The 17,880-nt window shown below is 43.2% G+C and overlaps 1 protein-coding gene across 1 annotated transcript in view; it reads left to right on the top strand.

Annotated features, from left to right (window-relative positions):
* Window positions 1–17,880, top strand: part of LOC115202084 (catenin alpha-2) — a 688,845-nt gene that overhangs the window by 44,579 nt on the left and 626,386 nt on the right. Inside the window, exon 2 of the mRNA XM_029765967.1 lies at window positions 512–618. Within this exon, the coding sequence (XP_029621827.1) occupies window positions 517–618 (102 nt within the window). The 5' untranslated portion in view covers window positions 512–516. The remainder of the gene's footprint in view (window positions 1–511; window positions 619–17,880) is intronic.

The following is a 17,880-nucleotide window of genomic DNA, read 5'->3' as shown; positions in this document are numbered from 1 at the left end:
TCTTCAGCGCGGGAATTTGTATTTGTTGCTAAATCGCAGCACCCCTATCCCAAAACTACTTCCCGCGGCTATGGCAGAGACTCTCTGGTCCATGCCCAGGATTGCAGATTGGCTGAACGGGGGTAGAGTTGATTTGTGTCTCTTTCAAGTGTGTTTTGAGGCGCTTGCCACCATCTCACTAGTCTCATCTGTCTGAAATTGGTTTATGTCTCTCCCCATCAGAAAAGAAACATTAAGCTCTAAAGCAACTCCACCAAATTCCTCCATTAAGTTGAACACTCTCTAATGCATCCCTCTTTTAAACTACTGTTTATGGTGCATGAAGTGTCACTGCCTAGGACTAGAGGGAGACATAAACGGGGCATTCTTTGAAATATGCCTCGCCACGGAAATAACAAGCTTATTTATACATTCTCTTTCTCTGTCTGTCTCTGTCTCTCTTCTCTCTCTCTTGCCTCTAACCAAATAAGTGTGTTCTTCTAACTTGTCTCTCTGTTTGTTCCTCCGCCAGAGACCATGACCACCGCTACGTCCCCCATCCTGTTGAAATGGGACCCCAAGAGTCTGGAGATCCGCACCCTGACCGTGGAGCGGCTGCTGGAGCCCCTGGTCACACAGGTAGGCACACACAGAGGCTTTAGCTCACCAGGCTAACACAGTCGTTGGGGGTAACGGAGGCTGTCGCATGATGAGTTACCATGCTGCCTAAAATGTAGCCTGGGCTTCACCTGTCTTGCGGTGGGCCGGAGACCTAGGTTTAAACCCAGCTGGTCACTTACTCACTGGTTATAGCTAACGACAAGGTAGGATGATTTTCTGGTTTTACTGGTAATAAAGTCACTGGTTATAAAATCGAAGCTATCCTGGGGTTGGACCAACCAGTGAGAGACAGTTTTAACAGAGGTGGTTCGGCGAACGACGATCATGTGATGCGTAACCTTGCCTGGGCTGCAGCCTAGGCTTTAGCTCTTTGGGCTAACACAGTCTTGTGTTGCACAGGAGACTTGGGATCAAACCCAGCCGAACTCACACTCGCTGGTTCTAGCTGATAACAAAGCTGACAACACGCTGGAATGACTAGCGGCGAGACTAGCAGGAAGAGAGATTCCGTATAGAAAAGGGTTCAAAAGACAAAAGTTCTTCTTTCCACAGAGGCATTCCCCAGGAACTAGGTTGCTTAGCAACCACTTCTCTAAGAAAGCTTTGATAAACCTGCAGCTTCATGGCAGGCAGCAGGTAGCAGCATACACACACACATACACACACACTGTCCGTATCTGTTTTGAAACTGCTAGACTTACTGTTTAACCTTGTACTTTCCTCTACAACCCATTTACTCCAGCTTCCCCTTGAGAGTTTTGGAAGTATCGATTCTACTCTTCTTGCCGGCTTCGGCCTGCGCCGTTGTATCAAGCCTCATTTCTGTTCTCTTTAATCTTTGCTGTTGAGTTTATTTCTGGGTTAGTGACGGATGGTTCTGGCATCCCTGGATGAACCAGAACCTGTAGCTTGATGTGCTGTGTAGCAATTGGTTGCTTGTCAAACGACACTTCATTTGTGGTCCTAGTGTGTATGTGCTGGTTGATTTGTGGTGATGATGGCAAGGAGAGTTGAACGTCACCGGCAGTTCATTGGTTAACATTGTATTGGAACCCCACTCCCCTGTCTAACACACACGTACACACACCACACACACACACACACACACACACAGTCAGTGTTGCTAGTGCTTGGTCAGCAGAACGTGATGTGGCTGAGGGCTGTGCTTCCCACAGGAGGCCCCCCCACTGGATGTCACATGGCAGATACCACGCTGATTGGAACAGAGATAATACACCACCACACACACACTGCTCTGAGCAGTTTGTGTGTGTGTGAGACAGAGAGATAGAGAGATATAGATGAGAGTCAGCTTTTGTTTGTCTAGCCTATCTTTCTTTCTTTCTTTCTTTCTTTCTTTAAACTGACACCTTGTTTCTCCCATACTGCTCCGACTGAGACCGAGTCCAACATTGGAACAGCAGCCTGTTATTTCTCTTGCCTGGTCACCCAGCACTGGAGCTTTAGCTTTCTATTCATTTGACTGAAGTTGCCTGGTCATGCAGCCTGCTGTTTCTCTTAGTCAGATAGCCTGGGTCCTTACCTCCCGTATCTCACATCATTTGCTCACATTGTATATAGTCTTATTTTTTTCTACTGCATCATTGATTGTATGTTGTTTTACTCCATGTGTAACTCTTTGTTTTTGTATGTTGTCGAACTGCTTTGCTTTATCTTGGCCAGGTCGCAGTTGTAAATGAGAACTTGTTCTCAACTTGCCTACCTGGTTAAATAAAGGTGAAATAAAAATAAATACAAAAATACTGCACCTCAACAGTCTAGAATAAAATATGAAAATGTTATACTTCATTTTATTACATGACCACATAGTTCATGAAGGCAGCCGGTCTCCAAAGAGTGCAGCAGTGGGAAACGCTAAATCACAGCTCGAAGGGAGACAACAGAGAGATTTGATTTTAAATAGATGAGAAAGAGTAAATGTTTCCCCTCCTCTAAGGCAAAGCCTGTGTGATTGATTTGGTTCATTTCAGGCACTTTCTTCCCAATGTGTTTCCAACTCTTCCGCCCAGTTTTATATTTGCCAGGCATGATATAATTTCCAAAAAAAATGAAATGTGACCTTTTTTGTTGTCACGGCCAGTGACGACTATCTATCAAGCGGTTGTCTTATCTGTACCATGCCGTTTCAATGAGAAGAGGAAAGGGAAACAGAGGGAAAGAGAAGATGGAGGAGCAAAGATGAGTAGCGGGGGAAGAAGTAAAGGAGAGATGAGAGAAGGTTTTTGGCTTGTGTTGGCTGTGTTGGTGTCTACACAGACAGTAGATATATCTACAGGTGTACGTACACAGCCTATTTTGGGTTGACAGTTTAGTGAGGAAGGCAGATGGATGTACTAGTTTCCATGTTTGGGCTAGTTTAAGACAGTTTCCATGTTTTGGCTAGTTTAAGACAGTTTCCATGTTTGGGCTAGTTTAGGGTTGTTACCATAATTGTTTATTAGCCTTCTTTACTGTAGTTGCATCAACAAAGTGATCTGAAATCACTCTCAAGGCCTGTGAAGTCAAGTGCTGCCAAAATTCCAGCTTTTTCAAATGTTATGGTCTCCAACAGAGATCAGTCGGTAGCACTCAGTCCAACGTAGACTTCTAAAGCTTTACCAGTGATTCAACTTTAGAACTAATTCTGATTCATCTTTTGTCTGAGAGACTGCACGCACTTCACATTCGATTAACTTCGGCCGTCTGCAACTTCGACCTTCAAGAAACTTCGGTGTTGATATTCAAGTGCCACTCGCCGTGTATTCACACTCCCTTGACTTGAATACATTCAATAATATTTTCTCTGGGCTTCAATCTCAGGCAGGTGAAGTTAATTGAATGACTGAAATCAATGCGTGGATGGATGGACATTGTCTTTGTGAATAGATTTAGAATGGCATTGACAGGGATGAGTTGGCTCAGCCTGTTGCTAGCTAGCGAGGAGCGCTAGTTTAATCAGAGACAGCTAGTCACAGTCTCTCTCTCTCTCTCACTCACTCACTCACTCACTCACACACACACACACACACACACACACACACACACACACACACACACACACACACGTCAGGCTCATCTCTGTGGGTAACCAAGTGGTGCTGCCACCCAGGAGCACACACGGATCCAAAGGGTTCAGCTCCTCCTCGGCTAGCCAGGGGAAAGGCCAGGGGGAGTCATGCTTGAGCACCGATGCCCTTTTTGTCCGCCTCAGCCACTGTGGAAGGGTCTGTTACCTCTCTGAGGAAGAGAGAGAGAAGTGTGTGTGTGTGTGGGTGTGAGTTCACGCTCGTGCTCGTGCACGCACGGTCTGGATCACGACCCTGTCACGTCTGATCAGCGACGGTGCGGTTCTGCTTCCTTGCCTTATCTGTTTTGGGCACAGTCCTCCGGGTGTCTGAGTCTCTCCAGACTAGGCCCATGACAGCCGTTTTGCAGTTTGCAGTTCCTAAGCTAACTCAGCCCAAACACACTGTCCAAACAGCAGAACTCTGTTTGAGACTGGATATGAAAGAAAAGTGTCGACTGAGCTATGCTCTGTGCTCTTCTGTCCTCATTTATCAGCATACAGTCTATATTTATCCCTGGTATAAACTGAACCTATACACCATACCTATTTTCATGCTATCTAACTAGGCCCATCTCATGTCCTAGGCCTCTACACTATTCTGTCAGGTCTGTAACTCTGTATCAAGATTAAACTGAGGCTGCATATTGTAGGCCACTGCCCCCGTTTTGGCTTTTGGAGTGAGGTATGATGAATGTGATTTACGAGGTGGACATGTGGTGTGGTTTGACAGAGCAACAAGGTCGTGACTTTGTCTCTGCTTGTTGATGACTGGGAGTGTCGGTCTTTGTCCGTAGTAAACGAGTACCTCATTCCCCTCAGCCTGGTCTCTCTACCTCTCTCCCTCTCTCTCCCGCTCTCTACCTCTCTACCTCCCGCTCCATCCAACATGTTTTCTGTTAGAAAACAAATAAAGGCCAAGTTGTGCTGTTACTCGACAGTGCATGCACGCTCTCTGTGTGTGGTACACGGAGTGTGACTAGGCTGGGCGGTGGCGTAACCCTCTGCTTAGAGCAGTGCGTTTTTGCGTGCGTGTCTTGCGTGGGTACGTGCTCGTGTGACATCAAAGGACTTTCCATCCAGCCTGTTTCATTAGTCCCTGTCTGTCTGTCCCTGTGCTGACTCTAGCCCCTCGCCTCTGACACGTCCTGTAGGTAATTGGTACGGCCGTGCGATGGCCGAGCTGCTCCTCCTGGTAAACACAGCAAGGGCTTGCAGACTGATATGAGAAGTGGATGAGGGCTTGGCTTCGATAGGACATATAGACTAATGGAGACCCACACTTGTGTGTGTGTGTGTGAACTGTGCTTTGGAACTGTGGTTGGTGTTTGCATGTAGTTTGCATGTCTGTGTGATAGCTTATTTTTGTTGTTGTTGATTTGTGTACCTGCATGTGTGGGCCAATGTGTCCTTATTTCTCCTAAGCGGGATCTTTTTCTTTGTGTTTGGCTTTGTTTCCTGCAGACTCGCATGCAGATGTAGGATCTTCGTTTGATCACCCTGTTGCAGGATAGCTTTCCTGCCACTTGTAGTGTATTTCTGGTTTAAATTTGCAATTTCCCCCTTTGAAATTTCAAACGTGATTTTCCCTTACAAAAAATTGCACCAACCCACATAATAATTCACGTTTCCTGTTGCTGCAGGATTGTTTTCTTGCTCTAGCAAACTGGCTGAAATGAAGATCCTATATCTGTAAGGGGAGATGCGTTTCTTACTCGTTTTAATAAGATATCCATTTACAGGCAGCGGTTGACAAATTTAACCTGCCGATGCAAATTGAGTTTGGTTAACCCTTAATGAAGTTTATTAATCCAGAATTAAATGAATCCTAGACAGTGAGTGAACGCCGTATAAACAGTGACACACACACAGGCTATTTATCATTATCATATTATCCTATTATTATATTGCATTCCATTGTGAATGAATCCAGAATTATGCAGACAGAGATTGAACCCCATCTAAACAGCTATTCTCATACACACACACACACATAAGTGATAGCATGATTATATTAGCCTTTATATTAAAGTGTAGCAAACAATGTTTGTTCCATTGCGTACAAAATGTTATTATTATTATTATTATTATTATTTAGTCCCTAGGAGGACTAAAGGAAAGTCACAACTAAATAATTACTTTTGTGTGTGTGTGATCATTCATTTACCTTTGTCGCCCATACCTGAACCTCTCGGCAATTACAATCCATTTGAGTCCCTTTGCATAACCCAAGAGTTTTACGAACATAATGTGAAATATGAATTAAGCTGTCACACACAGAAACACAATTCAATTATTCAATCCCATGAAGAGAATAATCTGTATATTACTGCTACTACGATGGAATGATTCCTGTTGTTTCTTTAAAGTTACAGTCTGGGATTTGTTTATCAGAAGAACGGCAGCAGCGTCACTTGTTTTTGTCACACCCTGATCATTTTCACCTGTCCTTGTGATTGTCTCTACCCCCTCCAGGTGTCGCCCATATTCCCTATTATCCCCTGTGTATTCATACCTGTGTTCTCTGTTTGTCCGTTGCCAGTTCGTCTTGTTTGTCAAGTCAACCTGCGTGTTTGTGTCTCAGCTCCTGCTTTTCCCCAGTCTCTCTTTTTCTCGCCCTCCTGGTTTTGACCCTTGCCTGTCCTGACTCTGAGCTCCCCTGCCTGACCACTCTGCCTGCCCCTGAGCTTGCCTGCCGACCTGTACCTTTGCCCCACCTCTGGAATGTTGACCTCTGCCTACCCTGACCCCAAGCCTGCCTGCCGCCCTGTACCGTTGCCCCACCTCTGGTTTACTGACCCCTGCCTGCCTTGACCTGTCTATTGCCTGCCCCAGTTGGAACATTAAACCATTGTCAATTCGACGTGTCTGCATCTGGGTCTTACCTTGATTCCTGATAGTTTTGGTATGAAGTGGAGTGATGGGGCTAGAGAAATATAACCCCTCTCAAATTGATAGGCAGCGTTCTACACTGTAAAATAAAATCTAGTTGTCACGGTTGTCGTCGGGAATGGAGGACCAAAACGCAGCAGGAATGTGGATGCTCATCTTGATTTATTTTAAATAACAAGAACACCAAAACAACGAAACGAAGAACGAACGATCAACAAAACAGTCTTGTAAGGCTCACACACGCAAAACAAGAAACAATTTCCCACGAACACTAACCCAAACAATTACCCATATATAGGACTCTCAATTAGAGGCAACGAGAAAGCACCTGCCTCCAATTGAGAGTCCAACCCCCCCATTAACTAAACATAGAAATACAACAAACCCAAAAGAACATAGAAATACCAAAACATAGAACATAGACCAAAACCCCGGAAATAATAAATCAAACGCCCTACTACATAAAACACCACCCCGAACCACATAAAACAAATACCCTCTGCCACGTCCTGACCAAACTACAATAACAAATAACCTTTATACTGGTCAGGACGTGACACTAGTTGTTTCAGCTAATTATTATTGAGTAACTGGTTATACCGACTTTTTTAGTTTACAGAACGTTTCAGTCCAAATGTTACCTGAAAACAAAATGGAGGCCCACACATGGCTCCATCTTTACAAAACAAATGCAATGCAAAAAAAAATGCAGCTCAATGAAGTGTTTGCTGAAATTGTCTCAAATGTTCATTCATATGAATGAACTAAATACAATTATTATTTGGGAATCTTACCTAAAAAAGGCTGAGGAACTAGATACACAGACACACACACACACACACACATTGCTTTTAACATACAATGTTTTCAATGAATTACAAAGCCTTTGCTGTAGATTGTTGGGGTAACTTTCTTGGGTAGGGTAGGCTGCAGCCCTCCCAAGGCTATGATGCTACCTTTTAAAGGTGTCACGGCCGTTGTAGGAATTGGACCAAAATGCAGCAGGTACGTGAATGCTCATTTTCTTCTTTATTAAATAAATGAACACTGAACAAAAAGAACGAAAAACAGTCCTGTCAGGCACACAGCTAAACAACAAACAACTACCCACAAAAACCCCATGAAAAACATCCCTATTAAATAGGACCTTCAATTGAAGGTCAAAACAATAAACTAAACATAGAAATAGAATAACTAGAAAACAGGTCATAGAAATACAAAACATAGAACGCTACCCAAAAACCCCGACAACACAAACAAACACACCCCTGCCACGTCCTGACCAAACTACAATAACAAATAACCCCTTATACTGGTCAGGACATGACAAAAGGGCCCGATGATGTGACATACTGACTCCACTGTCCAGTTTATTTATAGTCTCACACACACACACACAAACACACACACACACAGTCACACATGCACACGCACAGTCACGCTCATACGCATGTGTGTCAACGTGTGTCAAATATGTACATTTAAAACATCGTATGTTACAAGCACTGGGTGTGTGTGTAACTAGTTCCACATACTTTTTTAGTTAGTTGAATGAACATATGAGACAATTTAAGCAAACACAATGTTAAGTTGACTGCATTTTTGCCTAAGTTTTTTCTCAAGTTGGAGCTAAGTTTGGGCCAACACATTTTTCTTTGTTCCAGTAACACTTGGACCGAAAAGTTGAGTAAAAAAAAATGGCTGTGGAACCAGTTACTTAATAATAATTAGTTCAAACAACTAGATTTGTTATACAGTGTAGATGCAAAGACACACAGTCCCTGACATCCACATAATAGTTTAGAATATGTTTCCCAGATTCCAGATTGTAGCTTTAATGAGAGCAACTTGAACATGCAGTAATGCTGATCTCTCTCTGTGTTATTTGAGCCAGGCTCGTTATTTTCTATAATCTGGGATCATGGGTGAACGTGTGAATCCTCAGACATGATGCCCATTGATTTGGCGAGATTGTGAGGTTGTGTGTAGTGTGAGTTCCCCCGCAAGTCTTTGTTGTTGGGCAGGCAAGCGTCAGGTGTCTCTGACTGGAAATTATAATTATCTCAGTGAGTACACACTTTCCATGTAAGAGGAGGGAGGGAGGGAGGGAGGGAGGGAGGGAGGGAGGAAAAGAAGGGGAGACGTAGAGTAGAGAGGGAGATACGGGGAGAGAGGTGGAGAAAGGGAGAGTGATGGGAAAGAGAGGAAGAGAGGGAGAGAGAAGGTGGAAGAGAGGGCTTGTATTAAGAGTCAGTACTGTATTAGTTTAAACTAATTAGCCCCTGGTGGACCTTCAGATCATAGAGATACAACACAATAGTGTTCTATTCCATTCTGTGCTTCAACTTCTCCCACACATCACACAGGTCAGTACTGGGCCACTATGGTCCTAATTGGTAGTGACTGTGGGATATATCCCAAATGGCACCCTATTCCCTACATAGTGCACTATTTTGACCAGGACCCACAGTAGTGCAATAGGGAGCCATTTGGGACAGAGAACTAGAGAATGGAATAGTGAAGTATTTTTTGACAGAACCTAATAGGTCTACATGTGCTAGCTAGCCTACTTTATGGCGTTGTCCTCCAACCTACAGGGCCTTTGACATACCCTTTGTTCTACATACCCCTTGACTTATTCCACATTTTGTTGTGTTACAGCCTGAATTCAAAAATGACTTAAATCAGTGTTTTTTTCTCACCCATCAACGCACAATGCCCCGTGATGACAAAGTGAAAATGTGTTTTTAGAAATTGTTGCAAATTTATTGAAATTAAGTACAGAAATATCTTATTTACGTAAGTATTCACATCCCTGAGTCAATGCATGTTAGAATCACCTTTGGCAGCAATTACAGTTGTGAGTCTTTCTGGGTAAGTCTCTAAGAGCTTTACACACCTGGATTGTCCAATATTTGCCCATTTTTCTTTAATAAATTCTTCAAGCTCAGTCAAGTTGGTTGTTGATCATAGCTTGACAGCCATTTTCAAGTCTTTCCATAGATTTTCAAGACGATTTATGTCAACACTGTAACTCTTGGTAAGCAACTCCAGTGTATATTTGGCCTTGTGTTTTAAGGTTATTGTCCTGCTGAAAGGTGAATTAATCTCCCAGTGGCTGTTGGAAAGCAGACTGAACCAGGTTTTCCTGTAGGATTTTGCCTGTTCTTAGCTCTATTCTGTTTATTTTTATCAACAACAAAAAACTCCCTAGTCTGATGACAAGCATACCCATAACATAATGCAGCCACAACCATACTTGAAAATATGAAGAGTGGTACTCAGTGATGTGTTGTGTCATTTAGGTTAGTATTGTGGAGTAATTACAGTGTTGTTGATCCATCCTCAGTTTTCTCCTATCACAGGCATTAAACTGTAACTGTTTTAAAGTCACCATTGGCCTCATGGTGAAATCCCTGAGCGGTTTCCTTCCTCTCCGGCAACTGAGTTAGAAAGGACACATGTATCTTTACAGTGACTGAGTGTATTGATACACCATCCAAAGTGTAATTAATAACTTCATCATGCTAAAATGGATATTCAATGTCTGTTTTTTTTTTTTACTCATCTACCGTTAGGTGCCCTTGTTTGTGGGGCATTGTAAAACATCCCTGGTCTTTGTGGTTGAATCTGTGTTTAAAGTTCACTGCTCGACTGAGGGACCTTACAGATAATTGTATGTGTGGGGTACAGAGATGAGGTAGTCATTAAAAAATCATGTTAAACACTATTATTGCACACAGAGTGAGTCTATGAGACGTATTATGTGACTTGTTAAGCATATTTTTACTCCTGAACTTATTTAGGAGTGCCATAACAAAGGGGTTGAATACTTATTTATTCAAGGCATTTCAGCTTTTTGTTTTTGATTAATTTGTAAAAATCCAAAAACAACAAAATGTGGGAAAAAAATCAAGGGGTGTGAATACTTTCTGAAGGCACTGTATGTTACTAATATCAATTAGCTTTCTCTCGATTAGATTGCCCTTGGTTCATTTGTAGCTGTACTGTAAACAGAGACATGGCCATCCCTGGTCATTGTGAGTGCTAGCCGATGGCCCGAGTCCCAAATGGCACCCTATTCCCTATAGAGTGCCATTTGAGAACCAACCTAGGTGGTTGATACAGCATGAATACAGCATTCGTTGCTGTTCCGCTGTTTCAATGTCTCTCTCGGCCTCGCATACGGAGGCATGGGTTGCCTTTGCAACCGAGCTCGGAGGAATAAGCACAATAGGCAAGCTACTTTATCTTGCCCACAGTAGTCCTGGTACGAGTGTGTAGGAGAACTGCTTTCGGATATGAACGGGGACGCGCTAGATTTTTTCCCCTTGTCAATTTGGATGATTTAGTGTTGCTCTCAGCCGGGGAATAAAAGCCTTGCCTCTGGAGACTCCCAGAGAGCCTGCTAGCTATACCACCTGACAGTGCAGGAGATAGCAGGCCCATTTATTATACAGCAGCCTTCCCTGTTAGCTAGCTAGCACTGCTGCCTACTGCTGATGGAGTAGTACAGTGCATTTGTCCCAAATGGAACCCTATTCCCTATGTAGTGCACTACCTTTTACCAGGGCCCATAGGGAATACCATAGGGCTCTGATCAAAAGAAGTGAGCTAAATGGGGAATAGGGTTCCATTTGGGACGTACCCCAACACTGACACTCCTACTGGGCAGCTTACGATGAGTCTGTCCGACCGGGAAGTCAACTCAGCTGCCATGGAAGTGTGTAAACATTTGGACTGAGAGAGACTGAAGGGAAATAAAGAGAAAGACTGAAGAGAAGAGAGAGGAAAACACAGGCATCTTAACCTCTACATGCCACGAGTCAACAGTAGAGGGAATATGACCTGCTCTTTTAAACAGGAGCCTGAATATGAACATGAAGTAGCCTACAAAGTACAGGCTGAGCCAGTACTCTAATAATGTGTAATCATCTTTATACAATCATATTTATCTTTATTGTAATAATCATCTGTAGTCATATTCCCTTAGGTCTCTAAACCATGGAATAATTATTATGTAATAATAATCTATCATCATGGGCTCCACGCTCTAAGAGGTCAGCGGTCTGAGTGGACCTCGTCTGTCTGGAGAGGGCTTGACTGATTAGCAGAGACAAGGCCAGGACTTCTGTGTCACGGTCAACAGTCATTCCAACCTCTGGACGCTGGAGAGACTCAGTGAACCTTTAGAGTAGGTCAGTACAGCAGAGAAGGGAGGGAGGGGTAGGCAGAGAGGAAATGAGGGAGCAAGGGAGGGATGGAGAGAGGCAGACAGGCTCAGACATATAGATAGCCAGGCCAGGCAGTCATTGTAAATAATAATTTTAACTTCCTGGTAAAATAAATGGTAAATTAAATAGGCCTAAATAAATAAATAAATAGACCCAATTGTCAGCACCTATCCAGTCCATTTGGAGTCCTAGGATAACTTATACTGGCTAGATTATCCAGCTCCACACAGTGGCTGATATGGCTTCCACATACATGTTATCAGGCTCTCTGCAAGGCTGTGCTAAAGCGGGTTGGAAGACCAAGCAGAGAATCCACTGTCACGGAGCTCCTTTTAGCCAGTCGCCTTACATGAATGGAGCCGACACAAATGCCCAGTCATATATCACCGCCCCCCAAATGAGTGGAGTGGACAAGTGTGTCAAATGAAGAGTCCCGGTAACACCTCTTAAGTACACAGGACGTCTCCGAGGCATTTGACAACCCTCAGACTCTATCCCGTCCTGTCATCAGTATGACTGGAGGGGATGGTGTGTGTGTGTGCTAGCCACTATCACAGTCACACACTGAAGTGTTCAGGTCAGGCCTGCCTGTTTGCCTTCACACATCATAAACCCGAGCCAGGACCCAGACAGATAGACAAGGAGATGACTGCCTGATCATGACAATGACAGTGTCTGCTGCCTGGCCCCCAGCCCCAGCACAGGAGACACAGCACTGCATCAATGGAAAATCTAACAGATTGCTATATTAGAACATACTCTACCCATGAAGTTACCTCAACAATCTACAGCAATTTTTTTCAAGGCTTTGGAATTCAGTCCTGTGGTTTGAATACTCATCAACATACTGTACCTCTGCGGTAGCACAAGGCAAAGTTTTCAACATGCTATTAGAGCAGAAAGAGGTAGTGTAAAAAGTAGAATAAGAGAAACTAAAGTTAAGCTATTACGGCTCGGTGTTCTCTTTTGCGTCGCTCTAATCTGGGGGAACCACAGCGTTAGCACTCTGGCCATGGGCGACAGTAATTAAAAGCGCACTGGACCATCTGTTAATGTCCTATTCTTTTCCCTTATGCTCTAGCACTCTGTGTGTGTGTGTGTGTGTGTGTGTGTGTGTGTTAGTGTGTTTGAAACGTAGAGGGATACTGATACAGGGGGCTGAGACGGTTCTTATAGCAGTAGAATATGTGCCGCATATGCAGATTAATTCACATAGATCCCTAGTCAGCCAGAAGACTTTCACTCCCCGTCCACAGGCTGCCAAGCTACTTTCCCCGGTCACCAGTTGTACCAAAACTCCCCATAGAAATCCCTTTTGAGTTGCACAAAAATCCAACATGCAGAAGCTGAAATCTTTTCTGTGTTAGCGGTCCTTGGCTGTTTTAGCTGAGCTGTAGCCGTCCCCATTGTGGCTCCCTGGGGAAGGCGAGTCTTTGTACCCGGGCCCCAGTGGAGGCTAGAGGAGGGACTGCTGTGCTGTACTTTACACATGAATGACTTGGCCCATTGATCGTGAATTCAGTCTCTCTCAGAGGCATAGTCTGCGGCTGCTGCCTCTGTTTCGGCCCCTCCAGTCTGCTGCTGTAGTCTGTGGTACTTTACTTCAGAGCCACATGAGCTGAACCCGTAGAAATGTACATGGCTGAAGAGTTATTTTCCTGTCTGGCGTGTCGTAAACACCTGAACACAAACCGGTGGTGGCTGGTTGTACTTTAAATCTGAGGACGGGCTCACATCGTAAAGGCTAGAATGGAATAAATGAAATATATCAAACAAATGGTTTCCATGTGTTTGATACCAAGCACTCCATTCCAGGCATTGTTATGGGCTGTCCTTCCCTCATCAGCCTCCTCCTATGCAACTGCAGAATGCACACTTACTACACACATACGCTATGACACTCACTCATAGACCCATTCATGTGCACACACATTGATAATAAAGGTAAATGTACACCCGTATTGACTACCGACTCATGATACACTCCACCAGCCTACAGCTAAGAGATGGTCGGTAACATAGAAATATAATGAGTTAAAGGGATAGAAACTCTTAATGTGGATTCCTATTCTAGTAATTATATTTCTGTGGTCTGTAGTACTGTTGTTTAGAGAACTAAGATATTCCTCTCAAATATGAGCTTTATTGATTTTGCAGGGAGAGCCAGTGGACCATGTCAAGCAAACTGTGATGTGAGAAGAATACGCTAGCCATTACGCTATTGATGAACATTTGCAAACATATTTAAAACACAATAGCTGTGCTTTCTGTCAAAGTGGTTGAATGTCAACTAAAACAACAACTGACTTTTTGACCTGTATTGCCAACATGCGTGTCTTCCTACATCTACACTTTATTTTTGTCACACCTGCTCCCGCTCTTCCCCTCTGGCGCTTGAGGATGCCAGGCTTCCCAGCATTGCACACTCCTACCACCATCATTACGCACACCTGCCTTCCCCCGTCACGCGCATCAGCAATTATTGGACTCACCTGGAATCAATTACCTCTGTTATTACCTTCCCTATATATGTCTGGTTCCTCTGTTCTGTTCCCTGCTTCAACATTAATTGTAATTTGTCTTTGTTTACCCGTGTGCTGACGCTGTTCCTGTTCTGTTACCTGTCTGTTCCTGATGAAATGTTGACTCCCCGTACCTGCTTCTCATCTCCGGCGTTGGTCCTTACAATTTTATACTTAATTATTAACACAAATAATGGCACACTGTGCCTTTTCAGAAATTAAACAACAAATTTGTCATCCCTAAAAAATTTTTTTTTTAAAAGCATATATATACATTCAACTCATTTCATCAACAAAAAATAGTTTCCCCTCCTCCACAAAACAAACCGCTCCTTTGTAAGCCCACTTCTCCTCAAACAAAGGGAGCTCTTTTACAGCCGAGAAGAACTGAAAATCCACTTTTATTCTCATTTTGACTAATCCTTTAAAAACACATCTTACATTCTGCCCATATCCTGTGTCTATTTTATGTTTCTTACTCAGAAAAATTGACATCTTAGCTTGTCTCCAAATAAAATTTAACAGTTGACATTTTCTTTTCTGTTGCTTACTATATTGAAACTAGTGATCCACCGATATTTCATTTTTGGCCGATACCGAGATCCGATATTTTCCTTGCCAAAAAAACACGATACCGATAACCGATATTTACAATTTTAGTGGCCTTTTAAGCATTCTAGTACAGCATTCTAATAGTTAACACACACACATGGACCCAGCGGTCTAAGGCACTGCATCTCAGTGCAAGAGGCGTCACTACAGTCTCTGGTTCGAATCCAGGCTGTATCACATCCGGCCGTGATTGGGAGTCCCATAGGGCGGCGCACAATTGGCCCAGCGTCGTCCAGGCCGTCATTGTAAATAAGAATTTGTTCTTAACTGACTTGCCTAGTTAAATAAAGGTTACACACACATACACACCACACTGACCAAAAAGTTCTTCTTGGCATTCACATATGTCCCCATTACCAGTAAAACATAATAAAAATCTATTTCTTACACTTACTTTCTGTGCTGTTTCGTTGTTCATTTGTTCAGTCGTTTCATTCTCAACCAGGATTTCTATGGAACGCCGTTTGGGTCTGTGCGTGTCAAAAGATACACGTCAAATATCACTATTTGACGTGTCAAATAACACGACATAATCTGTTGCAGTAGCTATAGTTAGCTAGCTAACTATATAGCTAGGTGTCATCTAAAATATCCCTAATTTGTAAGACAGTTCTTAGTTGATTAATGGTGGTCAAACCCATCTATGTGAAGCTAGCCACAATAAGGATCAGCCACAATAGTGGACTTTGCAGTTAGCCTTCAAAATAAAAGTATGGCATAATTCTACTGTTTGTATTCATTTGCATCACTGTCAATGACTTATTTTTATTTTGAAGGCAAACTACAAATTCCACTATTGTGCCTAATTCTTATTGTGGCTAGCTTCACGACACATTACCCGGTCCGGTCGAATCTCACTAGCCAGATGAAGCTAGCTGGCTGCTAATAACGTTAGCTTTGGGCAACAAGGTTAAGTAGCTGGCTAGCTATTTATTTTCATGAACTGAAGTTCAATTTCAATAGGCAAACAACAAGTGGCAACCTAGCTAATACTTACTCACACGGATTCCTAAATCATTGCTAAGCATAATGAAAATGACTGCAGTTTCTATTGGTCATTGTTTTCAGGCTGGTTGTATTGGTCCTAGCTAGGTACCAAGCTAAAGCTAGTTTACATTTTACATTTTAGTCATTTGGCAGGAGCTCTTATCCAGAGCGACTTACAGTAGTGAATGCATACATTTCATTTCATGCATTTTTTTTTTTTACCCCGGAAGTTGCGTTCAAACAAATTATGCTTTATTATCAACGTGGTATTGTAAACACATTGTTCGTGGCTGGTGTTTGCTTGTTTGCAGACCTTTTTTGTACAGCTTTGACAGTGCTACTGTATCTTTTTTGACACGCAAAGACTCAAACGGCGTTCCATAGTATGTATGTTGTGAAGCTAATAGCAGTGACGCTATTACTGTGTAACTCCGGTAGGGCAACATCTGAAAAATAGCGCACTTGGTAGTGTGTACCGGTGCTCGACCAGTCAACGAAAGCCAACATCACCCACGACAGAGAACGGTTGATTGTCAAGGGCAATGAATTCCACTATCTTGGCTTTAGTGGATTTCACCTTTGAGTTGTCTCCCTGAAATGTTCTTACTCTTTCAAATGACTGCTCGACTGCTCGAAAGCAGCAGCTCTACTTGCAAGATGTACAAGACCTTGTCCCCCTCCTCTTTTGACAAATGCAAAACACTTTGTGGAACCCAATGATATTTATCCCAAAACAAATCTACAATAATCACCTGTATCTTAGCCAGAAGGCCAGATGGTGGCTCTAAACATGACAATCGATGCCACAGTGCAGAGGCAACCACATTGTTAACAATAATGTTATCTTGTATGACATACGAGATAACAACCAACGCCATCTCCTCATTCTCCCTTCCACCATTTCAAGCACCCCATTCCAATCCTTTGCCATTGTACCCTCATCATCTAGGTACACTCCAAGATACTTAAAACCTCCCTTACACCATTCCAGCCCCCCTGGCAAAGCCATGATCCCTCCAGACCATTTTCCAATCTGTAAAGCACAACTTTTTTCCCAATTTACCTTTGCAGAGGTTAACCGATCAACCAAGAGACTCAAACTATCCACCTCTGCTTGTTTTTTTTCACTAAAATAATTACATCATCAGCATAGGCTGAGAGACGAATAGGAGGAATATCCTCTGACACCCTTTCAATGCAATTTCTAATGCTATTTAGTAGTGGCTCAATAGTGATGGCATATAACATTCCCGACAAAGAACACCCCTGCCTAATACCTCTACACACTTTAAAAGGAGCACTCAAGCCATCATTAACTTTCAGTACACTGAAGTTAATGGTCACCATATTTCACCCTAATCATGGCAATAAAACCAGAGCTGAAACCAAAGGCCTCAAAAGTGCGCCATAAGTATTGATGTTCAACTCGGTCAAATGCCTTTTCCTGATCAATTGAAATTAGACCAGCATCCAACCCAATAGCCATAGAGACGTCTAAAAAATCCTAATCAGGGAAATGTTATCCCCTATCTGCCTGCCGGGTACACAATACCCACAGTACCCGACTGGTCCGTATGTACCATTTGCCCCATCACCTCCAACAGCCTGTTGGACAAAGCCTTGGACAGGATCTTATAATCAATGCACAATAAAGCCACCGGCCTCCAGTTCTTCACCTCCCTGGGGTCACCCTTTTTTGGCAGTAGGGTGAGGACAGTGCTCCTGCAGCTTATCGGTAGTAACCCTCCGGTCAAACTATCGTTAACTACTGCTAGCCAATCCTTTCTCAACATGGCCCAAAAAGACTTAAAAAAGTCAACAGGAAGCCCATCAATGTCTGGTGCCCTTCATTTTCCATGCCTTTTAATGCAGTATATAGCTCCTGCAAAGACAATGGTTGTTCTAGCTCAACCTGAGCTTCTGCAGCCACCTGTGGGAGCCCATCAAGGAACTGTTGTGTCACTGTTTT

Source organism: Salmo trutta, chromosome 11, assembly GCF_901001165.1.
Source record: "Salmo trutta chromosome 11, fSalTru1.1, whole genome shotgun sequence".
Taxonomy (NCBI): Eukaryota; Metazoa; Chordata; class Actinopteri; order Salmoniformes; family Salmonidae; genus Salmo; species Salmo trutta.
Note: the sequence above shows the minus strand (reverse complement) of the source record. Positions and strands in the feature narration are given on the sequence as shown.